The sequence below is a fragment of the Mya arenaria genome, chromosome 4, assembly GCF_026914265.1.
Source record: "Mya arenaria isolate MELC-2E11 chromosome 4, ASM2691426v1".
Lineage (NCBI taxonomy): Eukaryota > Metazoa > Mollusca > Bivalvia > Myida > Myidae > Mya > Mya arenaria.
This window is the reverse complement of record NC_069125.1, coordinates 16,967,466-16,981,122: the sequence shown is the minus strand read 5'-3', so window position 1 is coordinate 16,981,122 and position 13,657 is coordinate 16,967,466. Positions and strand designations below refer to the sequence as shown.

At 48.3% G+C, this 13,657-nt stretch overlaps 1 protein-coding gene across 1 annotated transcript; it reads right to left on the bottom strand.

Annotated features, from left to right (window-relative positions):
• Positions 1 to 1,022: 1,022 nt before the first annotated feature.
• Positions 1,023 to 2,229, bottom strand: LOC128230663 (uncharacterized). Its single transcript, XM_052943107.1, has 4 exons — positions 2,041 to 2,229; positions 1,674 to 1,793; positions 1,344 to 1,439; positions 1,023 to 1,118 (listed from the first exon to the last, which is right to left on the bottom strand). The coding sequence occupies exons 1-4, from the start codon at positions 2,227 to 2,229 to the stop codon at positions 1,023 to 1,025; spliced, it is 501 nt and encodes a 166-aa protein (XP_052799067.1).
• Positions 2,230 to 13,657: the final 11,428 nt, after the last annotated feature.

The window sequence follows — 13,657 nt, the reverse complement described above, 5'->3', positions numbered from 1 at the left end:
ATGACCACCACAATCATGACCACCACATCCACCGTGCTCATCACCATCATGATCACCACAATCATGACCACCACCTCCACCGTGCTCATCATTATCATGACCACCACAATCATGACCACCACCTTCACCTTGCTTATCACCAACATGACCACCACCTCCAACGTGCATATCCCCATCTACCACCACAATGACCACCACCTCCACCGTGCTCAACACCATCACGACCACCACAATCATGACCACCACCTCCACCTTGCTCATCCCCATCTGACAACCACAGTCATGACCACTACCTCAACCGTGCTCATCACCATCATGACCACCACAATCATGATCCCTTCCTCCACCGTGCTCATCCCATCACCATCATCGTCTCAACCTTCACCTTAATAACCACAACCAGCATCATCACCTCCACCTCCGTCAACATCACCTTCATCACCATCAACTCCACCTCCATCATCTCAACCTCAGACACTCCACCGTCACCACCACCGCCACCTCAATCACCATCACCACCACCAGCAGTATCAAATCCACCATCACCTTTACTTCCACCTTAATCACCATCACCATCACCACCACCAGCATCATCACCTCCACCTCCACCTCCATCACCACCACCTACGACACCATTACTTCCACTCCATCACCTCAACCATTTACAACTGTATATAAATCACCATCACCATCGTCACCTCCACCTCCACCATTATCTCCACCTCAATCACCACCACCTTCACCTCAATCACCATCACCATCAACTCCACCTCGACCATCAACTCTACTTCCACCTCAATCCCCATAAGCATCACCACCACCAGCATCATCACCTCAACCATCACATTCATCTCCATCACCACCACCTCAATCACCAGCACCTCCACCTCCATCACCTCAACCATTTCTTACTGCATATCAATCATTATCACCATCACCATCGTCTCCTCCATCTCCACAATTATCTCCACCTCCATAACCACCACCTCTACCTCAATCACCATCACCATCACCATCATCACCTACACCACCACCTCAACCTCAACCACCATCACATCCACCTTCACCATCACCACTACTATAAGCATCATCACCTCCACCTCAATCACGATTTCCAACTGCAAATTAATCACTATCACTATCATCACCTCCAACACCAGCACCTGCACCACCATCACCATCATCACTTCCACCTCAATCACCATCACCATCATAACATCCACCTCCACTATAACCTCCACCTCCATCATTTCCACCTCAATCACCATCCCCATCACCACCACCAGCATCATCACTTCCACAATCAACTCCACCACCATCACTTACACCATCATCACTATCACCTCAATCGCAATCACCACCAGAATCACCTTCACCATCACCTCCACCTCCACCCCCACATTCACCATCACCTCCACCTCCATCACCACCATCTCTACCTAAATAAGCATCACCATCAACACAATCACATCCACCACCATCACCATCATCACCTCCACCTCAATCACTATCAACATCATCACCTCCACCTCCACCATCACCTTCTTCTCCATCAGCTACACCATAATCACCATCCCCATCACCACCAGCAGCATCACCACCTCCACCTTACCCTCCACCTCAATCACCACCACCTACACCTCAATAAACTGCACAAGATTCATCACCCCCACCTCCACCATCACCTCCATCACCACCTCCGTCAACATCACATTTATCCCAATCACCATCGCCTTCATCACCACCAACATCATCATCTCGACCTCCATCACAACAACCTTAACCTCCATCACCTCATCATTATCACAATCACACTCACAACCTTCATCACCACCACCATCATCATCAGCACCATCACCATCATCATCACCTCCACCTCAATCACCATCACCAGCATCATCAACTCTACCATCACCTCAACCTCCATCACCACAACCTCCACCTCCATCAACATCTCAATCAACATTCAAAACTGCACATCAATCACCATCACCATCACCATCATCACATCCACCATAACCTCAACCTCCATCACCTCACCATCATCACCTTCACCTCAATCACCATCATAACCAGCATCACCACCTCCATCATCATTAGCAACATCACCATCATCACCACCTCCACCTTAATCACTACCACCAACAGCATCACCACCTCCATCACCTCCACCATTTTCAACTGCACACCAATCACCATCATCATCATCGTCTCAACCTTCACCGTCATCTATATCACTATCACCTCAATTACCACAATCAGCATCATCACCTCCACCTCCACAATCCCATCCACCTCCATCACCTCCACCTCAATCACCACCACCATCACAACCACCAACAACATCACCTCCTCCTCCACCATCACAACCACCTCCGTCACCATCACCTTCATCACCATCAACTCCAACTCCATAACCTCAACCTCAATCACTTTCATCATCACCACCAGCTCCACCTCAATCACCATCACCACCGCCAGCATTATCACTTTCATCATCACCTCCACTTCCAACTCAATCGCCATAACCACTACCAGCATCATCACCTTAACTTCCACCTCAACCATCACCCCAACCTCCATCACCATCACCTCCACTTCCATCACCTCAACCATTTCCAACTGCATATCAATCACCATCACCATCACCATCGTCACCTCCACCTCCACCATTATCTCCACCTCCATCAACACACCTTCAACTCAATCACCATCACCATCACCTCCACCCCGATCATCACCTCCACTTCAACCTCAATCACCATAAACATCACCACCACCAGCATCATAACCTTCACCATCACCTTCACCTCCATCATCACCACCTCCCACCTCCTTCACCAGCACCTCCACCACCATCACCTCAACCATTTTCAACTGCATATCAATCACCATCACCATCACCATCATCACCTTTGCCTCCACCATTATCTCCACCTCGATCAAAATCACCTCCACCTCAATCACTATCACCATCATCACCTACACCACTATTACCATCATCACCTCAGCCTCAATCACCATCCCCATCATCATCTCCGCCTCAATCATCTCCACCTTAACCTCAATCACCATCCACATCACCACCAGCAGCATCATAACCTCAACCTCCACCATCATCCTCTACCTCCATCACCACCACCATCATCACCTCCTCTTCAATCATCATCACCACCACCATCAACAGCATCATCACCTCCACCTCTATCATCACCTCCACCTTCATCACGAACACCTGCATATCCATCACCATCATTATCATCATCTCTCCCTCAATCACCATTTCTAACTGCACATCAATCACCATCATCATCATCACTTCTACCGTTTCCATCACCTCCACCTCATTCACCATCAACATCACCTCCACCAATCTTATCACCTCCAACTTGGCCATCACCTCCATCACCACAATCTCCACCACCATCATTATCAACTTCATCTCCACCATCAGCTACACCTCATCACCACCATTTCCAAGTGCAACTCCACAACAATCACCATCACCACCACCACCATCATCACAACCACCTTCACCATCACCTCCACCTCCATCACCACCTCCTCAATATCAATCACCATAATCACAACCAGCATCATCACCCCAACCTTCACCATTACCACCACCTCCATCACCATCACCATCCCCATCTACACCTCCACCTCAATCACGATTTCCAACTGCACATCAATCACTTTCACCATCATCACCTACACCAACACCAGCACCTGCACCACCATCACCATCATCACCTCCACCTCCACCATAACCTCCACCTCCATCACCTCCACTTCAATCACCATCAACACCTCAACGTCCATCACCTCCAACTCAATCACTATCCCCATCACCACCATCATCATCACCTCCACCTCCACCATCACCACCACCAGCACCCCCTCCGCCTCAAAAACCATAACCATCATCACCTTCAGCTCCACCTCCACCTCAATCCCCATCCCAATCACCATCGCCAGCATCATCACCTCCACCATCACCTCCATCATGATCACCATCATCACCTCCACCTAAATCACCATCACCACAAGCATCACTTTCACCATTTACAACTACACATTAATCACCATCACCATCACCATCAACACCTCCACATCCATCACCACCACCTCCACCTCAATCAACATCACCATCACCTCCATCCCCATCACCACGACCTCCATCATCATCACCTCCACGTCCATCACCTAAACCATTTCTAAATGCACATTAATCACCATCATCTTCATCTCCAACTCAACCATCACCTCCATCACAAACAACTCCATCACCATAACCTCCACATCCATCACCTCAACCATTTTCAACTGCACATCAATTACCATCAAAATCACCATGAACACCACCACCTCAACCATCACCTCCACCTAAATCACCATCTCACTTCCACCACCACCACCTCCATCACCTCAATCTCAATCACCATCACCATCATCACCACCTTAATCACCATACCCATCACCACCACCAACATCATCAACTCCACCACCATCACTATCACCAACATCAACTCCACCTCCATCACCTCCACCTCAACCATCACCTCCATCACCACCACCATCATAAACTCCACCTGAATCACCATCACTACCAGCATCAGCAACTGCACAGCAATCACAATCACCATCATCACCTCAACGTTCAACACTTCCTCCACCTTCATCGCAACCACTTCCACTTCAATGACCACCACCAGCATCATCACAACCACCTACAACTACATCACAACAACCTTCATCACCATAACTCCACCTCAATCATCATCACCATCACAACCACCAGCATCATTACCTCCACCTCCACCATCACTGTCACCTCCGTCACCACCAACTTTATCACCATCACCTCAACCTTCATCACCTCAATCTCAATCACTATCACCATCAACACCATCATCACCTCTATCACCACCACCATCATCAACTCCTACTCAATCACCCTTTCCAACTGCACATCATTCACCATCACCATTATCACCTCCACCTCCACCGCCACCTCCACCTCAATGACCATCACAATCATCATCGTCACCTCCATAACCATCACTTTCACCACCATCACCGTCAACTCAATCACCATCACCATCATCACCTCCAGCTCCACCTTCACCTCATTCATCATCCCCATCACTTTTGCCAGCATCATCATCTCCACTATCACCTTCATTACCATCACCATAAACACCAGTATCACCTCCACCATTTCAAACTGCACAACAATCACCATCACCATCAACGCCTCCACATCAATCACCACCACCTCAACCTCAATTATCACCTCCAGCACCATCACCATCATCACCTCCGACTCCATCAGCTCCACCTCCATCACCACCACCATCATCAACTCCACATCAATCGCCTTCAACCATTTCGAACAGCACATCAATTACCATCAACATCACCATCACCTCCACCTCAATCAGCACCTCCACCTCAATCAGCATCACTATCATCAACTCAATCACCATCACTCCACCACCACCGCCATCATCACCTCAACCTCAATCACTATCACCTCCATCAACTCCACCACCACCTCAATCACCATCCCCATCACTACCACCAACATCATCACCTCCACCTCCATCACCACCACCTCCATCACCTCATTCTTATCACTATCAACAACATCAACTCCACTTCCATCACCTCCGCCTCAACCATCACCTCTATCAGCACCACCATCATAAACTCCACTTGAATCACCGTCACTACCAGCATCCCAACCTCTATCACATCCACCATTTACAACTTCACATCAATCACCATCACCATCATCATCTCAATGTTCACCACCACCTCTACCTATATCAAAACCTACTCCACTTCAATGACCACCACCAGCATCATCCATCAACACCACCTTCATCATGATCATTACCTTCACCTCAAGCATCATCAGCATCACCAAAACCAGCAACATTACCTCCAACTCCATCATCACTTCAACCTCCGTCGGCAACACCTTCGTCACCATCACCTCCACCTCCATCAGCTCAACCTCAATCACTTTCACCATCACCAACATCATCATTTCTATCACCACCACCTCCACCTCAATCACCACCACAACCACCACCAGGATCATCACCTCCACCTTCACCATCACCTCCATTAGCATAACTACCAAGTCCACCTCCTTCACCATCACCATCATCAACTCCACCTCAGTCACCATTTCCAACTGCACTTCAATCACCATCACCATAACTATCATTACTTCCACCATCACCGACACTTCCACCTCAATCACAATCACCATCACCACCACCAGCATCAACATCCCCATCTCAACCAAAACATCAAACTCCATCAACATTACCTCCACCTCCATCAAATCAACCATTTCCAACTGCACATCAATCACCAATACCATCACCATCATCACCTACACCTCCACCATCACCTCCATCTCAATTAGCATCATCGTCACCTCCACCACCATCACTTCCACCACCATCACCGTCACCTCAATCACCATCACCATCATCACCCCAATCTCAATCACCTCCAATTTAATCACTATCCCAATCACCACCAGCATCATCACCTCCACCTCCACCATCACCTCCATCACCACCACCATTACCTCCTCCACCTCAATCACAATCACCATCCCCATCACCATCGTCAGCATCATCACATCCACCATCACCTCCATCACCATCACCATTATCACCGCCACCTAAATCATCATCACCACCAGCATCACCATCAACACGTCACATCCATCACCACCACTTCAATCACCTCAACCTCCTTCATCCTATCATCATCACCTCCACATCAATCACCATCCCCATCAACAACACAAGCATCATCACCTCCACCTACACCATCACCTCCTTCACCTCAATCACCATCACCATCATCATCTCAAGCTCCACCTCCACCTCCACCTCAATCACCATCCCTATTACCATCGCCAGCATCATCACCTCCACCATCACCTCCATCACCATCATCATCATCACCTCCACCAAAATCACCATCACCACCAGCATCATCTCCACCATTTCCAACTGTATATCAATCACCATCACCATCACCATCAACACTTCCACATCAATCACCACCACCTCCACCTCAATCATCACCTCCAGCATCACCACTATCATCTCTACCATCATAACCATCACCACCTCCACATACATCACCTCCACCTTAATCACCATCCCCATTACCACCACCAGCATAATTACCTCCACCTCCACCATCACTACCTCCATCACCATCACCTCCCCCTCCATCACCTCAACCTCAACCACTTTCACCATCACTACCACCACATTGATCACAACCACCATCATCAGTAGCACCATCAACATCATTACCATCTCCACCTCAATCACCACCACAACCACCACCAGGATCATCACCTCCACCTTCACCATCACCTCCATTAGCATAACTACCAAGTCCACCTCCTTCACCATCACCATCATCAACTCCACCTCAGTCACCATTTCCAACTGCACATCAATCACCATCACCATAACCATCATTACTTCCACCATCACCGCCAGTTCCACCTCAATCACAATCACCATCAACACCACCAGCATCAACATCCCCATCTCAACCAAAACATCAAACTCCATCAACATTACCTCCACCTCCATCAAATCAACCATTTCCAACTGCACATCAATCACCAATACCATCACCATCATCACCTACACCTCCACCATCACCTCCATCTCAATTAGCATCATCGTCACCTCCACCACCATCATTTCCACCACCATCACCGTCACCTCAATCACCATCACCATCATCACCCCAATCTCAATCACCTCCAATTTAATTACTATCCCAATCACCACCAGCATCATCACCTCCACCTCCACCATCACCTCCATCACCACCACCATTACCTCCTCCACCTCAATCACAATCACCATCCCCATCACCATCGTCAGCATCATCACATCCACCATCACCTCCATCACCATCACCATTATCACCGCCACCTAAATCATCATCACCACCAGCATCACCATCAACACGTCACATCCATCACCACCACTTCAATCACCTCAACCTCCTTCATCCTATCATCATCACCTCCACATCAATCACCATCCCCATCAACAACACAAGCATCATCACCTCCACCTACACCATCACCTCCTTCACCTCAATCACCATCACCATCATCATCTCAAGCTCCACCTCCACCTCCACCTCAATCACCATCCCTATTACCATCGCCAGCATCATCACCTCCACCATCACCTCCATCACCATCATCATCATCACCTCCACCAAAATCACCATCACCACCAGCATCATCTCCACCATTTCCAACTGTATATCAATCACCATCACCATCACCATCAACACTTCCACATCAATCACCACCACCTCCACCTCAATCATCACCTCCAGCATCACCACTATCATCTCTACCATCATAACCATCACCACCTCCACATACATCACCTCCACCTTAATCACCATCCCCATTACCACCACCAGCATAATTACCTCCACCTCCACCATCACTACCTCCATCACCATCACCTCCCCCTCCATCACCTCAACCTCAACCACTTTCACCATCACTACCACCACATTGATCACAACCACCATCATCAGTAGCACCATCAACATCATTACCATCTCCACCTCAATCACCATAACCATTACCACCACCAGCATCATCACCTCCACCATCACCTCCATCCCAATCAACAACACCATCATCACCATCACCATCATCACCTCAATCACCATTTCCAACTGCAAATCAATCACTTTCACCATTATCTTCATCACTTTCAACTCCACCATCCCCCACCTCAATTGCCATCACAATTACCAACAGCATCATTATCACCTTCACCTCAACCATCAACCCCATCTCCATCAACACCACCTCCATCACCATCAACTCCACCTTAATCACCTTCACCACCACAAGCATCATCACATCCAACTCCATCACCACCAACTCCATCACAATTACCTCAATCTACATCATCCAACCATTTCAAACTGTATAACAATTACCATCACTATCACCATCGTCACCTCCACCTCACTCAACCATTACCTCCAATTCCATCACCTACACCTCAATCACCATCATCATCATCACTTACACCACCATTATTATCATCACTTATCCTCAATCACCATCATCACCTCCACCTCTATCACCACCACTTTCATCTCAATCACCATCCCCATCACCAACAACAGCATCATTACCTCGACCTCCACCATCACCTCCACCCCCATCAACACCACCATCACCACCTCCACCTCAAATATAATCACCACCAGCATCACTACCTCTATCAACATCACCTTCACCTCAATAACCACCACCATCACCACCACCAGCATCATCTCCTCCACTATAACCACCATCACAACCTCGATCAACAACACATCATCACCTCCATCTCAATCACCATTGCAAACTGCATATCAATCACCATCACCATCATCATCGTCACTTCCACCATCACCTCCACCTCCATCACCTCCACCTAAATAACCATCACCTCAACCATGTCTTACTGCACACCAATCACCATCACCATCACCTCCAGCAGCATCATCATCATCACCTTCACACCAACACCATCACCTCCACCTCCATCACCATCACGTCCATCGCCATCACCTCAACCATTTCCAATTCACATCAATCCCCATCACCATCACCACCATCACCATCACCTCCACCTTAATCACCTTCATCATCAGATCAAACCACCATCAGCATCATCACCTTCACCTCATTCACATCACCATCATCATCTCCACCTCCACCATCACTTCCACCTCCATTAACTCCTCCTCTATCACGTACCCAATCACCACCACCAGCATCATCACATGCACGATCATCTCCACCTCCATCACCTACACCATCATCATCACCACCTCAATCACCATCACCACCAGCACCACCACCTCCATCATTTCAAACTGCACATCAATCACCATCACCATCACCATAATCACCTCAACCTTCACCATCACCTTCACCTGCATCACCACCACCTCCACCTCAATAACAACCACAAGCATCATCATCTCCACCCCAATCACCACCACCTGCACATCCACCTCCATCACCATTACCATCATCACCTCCATCTCAATCACCATTTTCAACTCCAAATCAATCACCATCACCATCACAATCATGACTTTCAAGTCAACCATCCCCTCTACCTCTATGACCATGACCAACACCACCACCAGCATTATCACTTTCACCTCTATCATCATCTCAACCTCCATCACCATCACCTCCATCACCATCAACTCCACCTTAATCACCATCACCACCACCATCATCATTACCTCCACAATCACCTGCACCTCCATCACCACCATCTCCATCACCATTACCTTCATCTACATCAACTAAACCATTTCCAACTGCATATCAATTACCATCACAATCACCATCGTCACCTCCATCTGAACCATTACCTCCACCTCCATCACCACCATCTCAACCTCAATCACCATCCCATCGCCATCATCACCTACACCACCATTACAGCCTTAATTACCCTCATCATTTCGACCTCTATCACCACCACCTCCACCTCAATCACTATCCCTATAACACCAACAGCATCATTACCTCCGCCTCCACTATCACTTCCAGCCCCTTCACCCACACCTACACCTCCATCTGCACCCTCACCACTATTTCTAACTCCACCTCAACATTTATCACCATCACCTCCACCATCACCACCACCTTCATCTCCACCCCCATCGCCTCCACCTTCACCATCATTACCATTTCGAACTCCATCTCCACATCAATCATCATAATCACAACCACCACCTACTTCACCTCAATAAACACCACCAACATCACCAACACCACCATCACCACCACCTCAATCACCATTTCCAACTGCATATTAATCACCATCACCATCACCGTCATCATTTCCACCATCACCTAAACCTTAATCATCACACCCTCCATCACCATACCCTCCACTTCCATCACCTCAACCATTTCTTACTGCACACCAATCACCTCCAACATCACCATAATCACTTCCATCTCCATCTTTACCTCCACCTCAATCACGATCACCACCACGAGCATTATCACCACCACCATCAATTCCACCTCAATCACCATCACCACCAGCAGCAACATCATCACCTTCACACTACCAGCATTATCATCATCACCTCCATCACCATCACTCCCATCTCCATTACCTCAACGATTCCCAACTGCACATCAATCACCATCACCAACACCATCATCACCTCCAACTCCACCATCACCTCCACCTCTATCACCACCACTTCCACCTTTATAACCATCACCATCACCTCAAAGCACCATCACATCCACCACCATCAGCAGCATCATCTTCACCTCAATCACCATCACCATCATCAGCTCCACCTCCACCATTACGTCAACCTCCATTACCTCCTACTCAATCACCATCCCCATCACCATCACCAGCATCATTAACTCCACTATCTCCTCCACTTCCATCACCTTCATCATCATCACCTCCACCTCAATCACCATCACCACCAGCATCACCACGTCCATCAAATCCACCATTTCAAAACTGCACATCAATCAGCATCAGCTTCACCATACTCACCTCAACCTTCACCATCACCTCCACCGCGATCACCACCACCACTTCCACCTCAAAAACCACCACAAGAATCATCACCACCACCACCACCACCACAGTCACCTCCATCACCACCACCTCCATCACAACCACCACCATCACCATCACCCCCACTTCCATCACCACAACCAATTCCGACCGCATATCAATCAACTTCACCATCACAATCGTCACCTCCACCTCCACCATTATCTCCACCTCCATCACCATCACCTCAACCTCAATCACCATCACCATCATCACCTACACCACCATAACCATCATCACCTCAACCTCAAACACCATCACATTCATTAACTCCGCCTACATCACCTCCACCTTCACCTCAATCACCATCCCCATTACCAGGACCAGCATCATCACCTCAACCTCAATCACAAACAGCATGACCATCTCCATCACATGCACCATTTCCAATTGAACATCAATCACCATCACCATCACCATCATCACCACCACCTCCATCAGCACCACATCCATCTCAATAACAAATACCAGCATCATCACCTCCACCTCCACCATCACCTCCATCCTCACCACAATTTCAAACTCCACCTCCATATCAATCAGCATCACCACCACCATCATCACCACCAGGATCACCACTTACATCACCTTCACCTCACCCATCACCACAATTTCCAACTTCACCTCTTCATCAATCACCAGCATCACATCCACCTCCACTTTCACCTCCATCTCCATCACCACCACGTCAAATTCAATCATCATCACCACCACCAGCATCATCATTTCCCGCTCAAATATTACCCCCACCTCAATCACCATCACAATCATCACTACCAGCATTATCACCTCTACCTCCACCATCACCTCCTCCTCCATAACCACCAACTCCATCACTATCACCTCCACCTCAATCACCATCACCATCAGCACCACCACCATCATCACCTCCACCTCCACCCCCATAACCACTACCTCCACCTCAACCACCACCATCATCATCACCATCATCACCTCCATAACAATTTCCATCACCATCATCACCTAAACAATCAATTCTACCTCCATCAACTCCACCTCAATCACCATCCCCATCACCACCACCAGCATCATCATCTCCCCCATCATCCCCATCTCCAACACCTCCACCTCGATCACAATCATCACCAGCATCACCACCTCCATCACCTCCACCATTACCAAATGCACATAAATCACCAACTCCATCATCACCACCAACTCCATCATCACCACCACCTCCTCCTCATTCACAACCACCATCATCATCACCTCCAGCTCCACAATCACCTCCATCGCCACCAACTCCATCATCATCCCAGCACCACCACCACTATCATCACCTCCACCTCAATCACCATCACCACCAGCATCACCACCTCCATAACCTCCATCATTTACAACTGCACATAGATCACCATCAGCATCATCACCTCCACATCCATCACCACCATCCCAACCTCAATCACCACAACCAGCATCATCACCTCCACCTCAACCATCACCCCAACCTCCATCACCACCACCTCCACCTCCATCACCTCAACCATTTCCATCTGCACATCAATCACCATCACCATCACCATCATCACCTCCACATCCACCATAACCTCCACCTCTATCACCACCAACTACACATCAATCACCATCGTCATCACCCTCACCATCATCACCTCGACCACCATCACATCCACCACCAACTCCATCATCACCACCAACTCCATCATCACCACCAACTCCACCTCCTTCACCATCATCATCATCACCTTCACCGCAATTACCATTTCCAACTGCACATCAATCACCACCCCACCTACATCACCACCACCAACTCAATCATCAACACTATCACCATCATCACCTCCACCACAATAAACTCTACCACAATCACCAACAGCACTTCCAACTCAATCACCATCGCCATCATCACCTCCACCATCACCTCCAACTCCATCAACTCCACCTAAATCACCATACCAATCACCACAACCAGA

What these genes read in the sequence shown, in the direction of transcription:
- LOC128230663 (XM_052943107.1), bottom strand. Translation starts at nt 2,229, where the DNA reads ATGACGGTGAAGGTTGAGACGATGATGATGATGGTGATTGGTGTGCAG. An exon ending in TTGAGGTGAAGGTGATGATG is followed by an intron (nt 1,794 to 2,040) that starts GTGAGGTGATGG and finishes GATAATGATGAG; the next exon opens with GTGATGGAGGTTAAGGTTGT. An exon ending in TGGTGGTGATTGCGATTGAG is followed by an intron (nt 1,119 to 1,343) that starts GTGATAGTGATG and finishes ATTAATTTGCAG; the next exon opens with TTGGAAATCGTGATTGAGGT.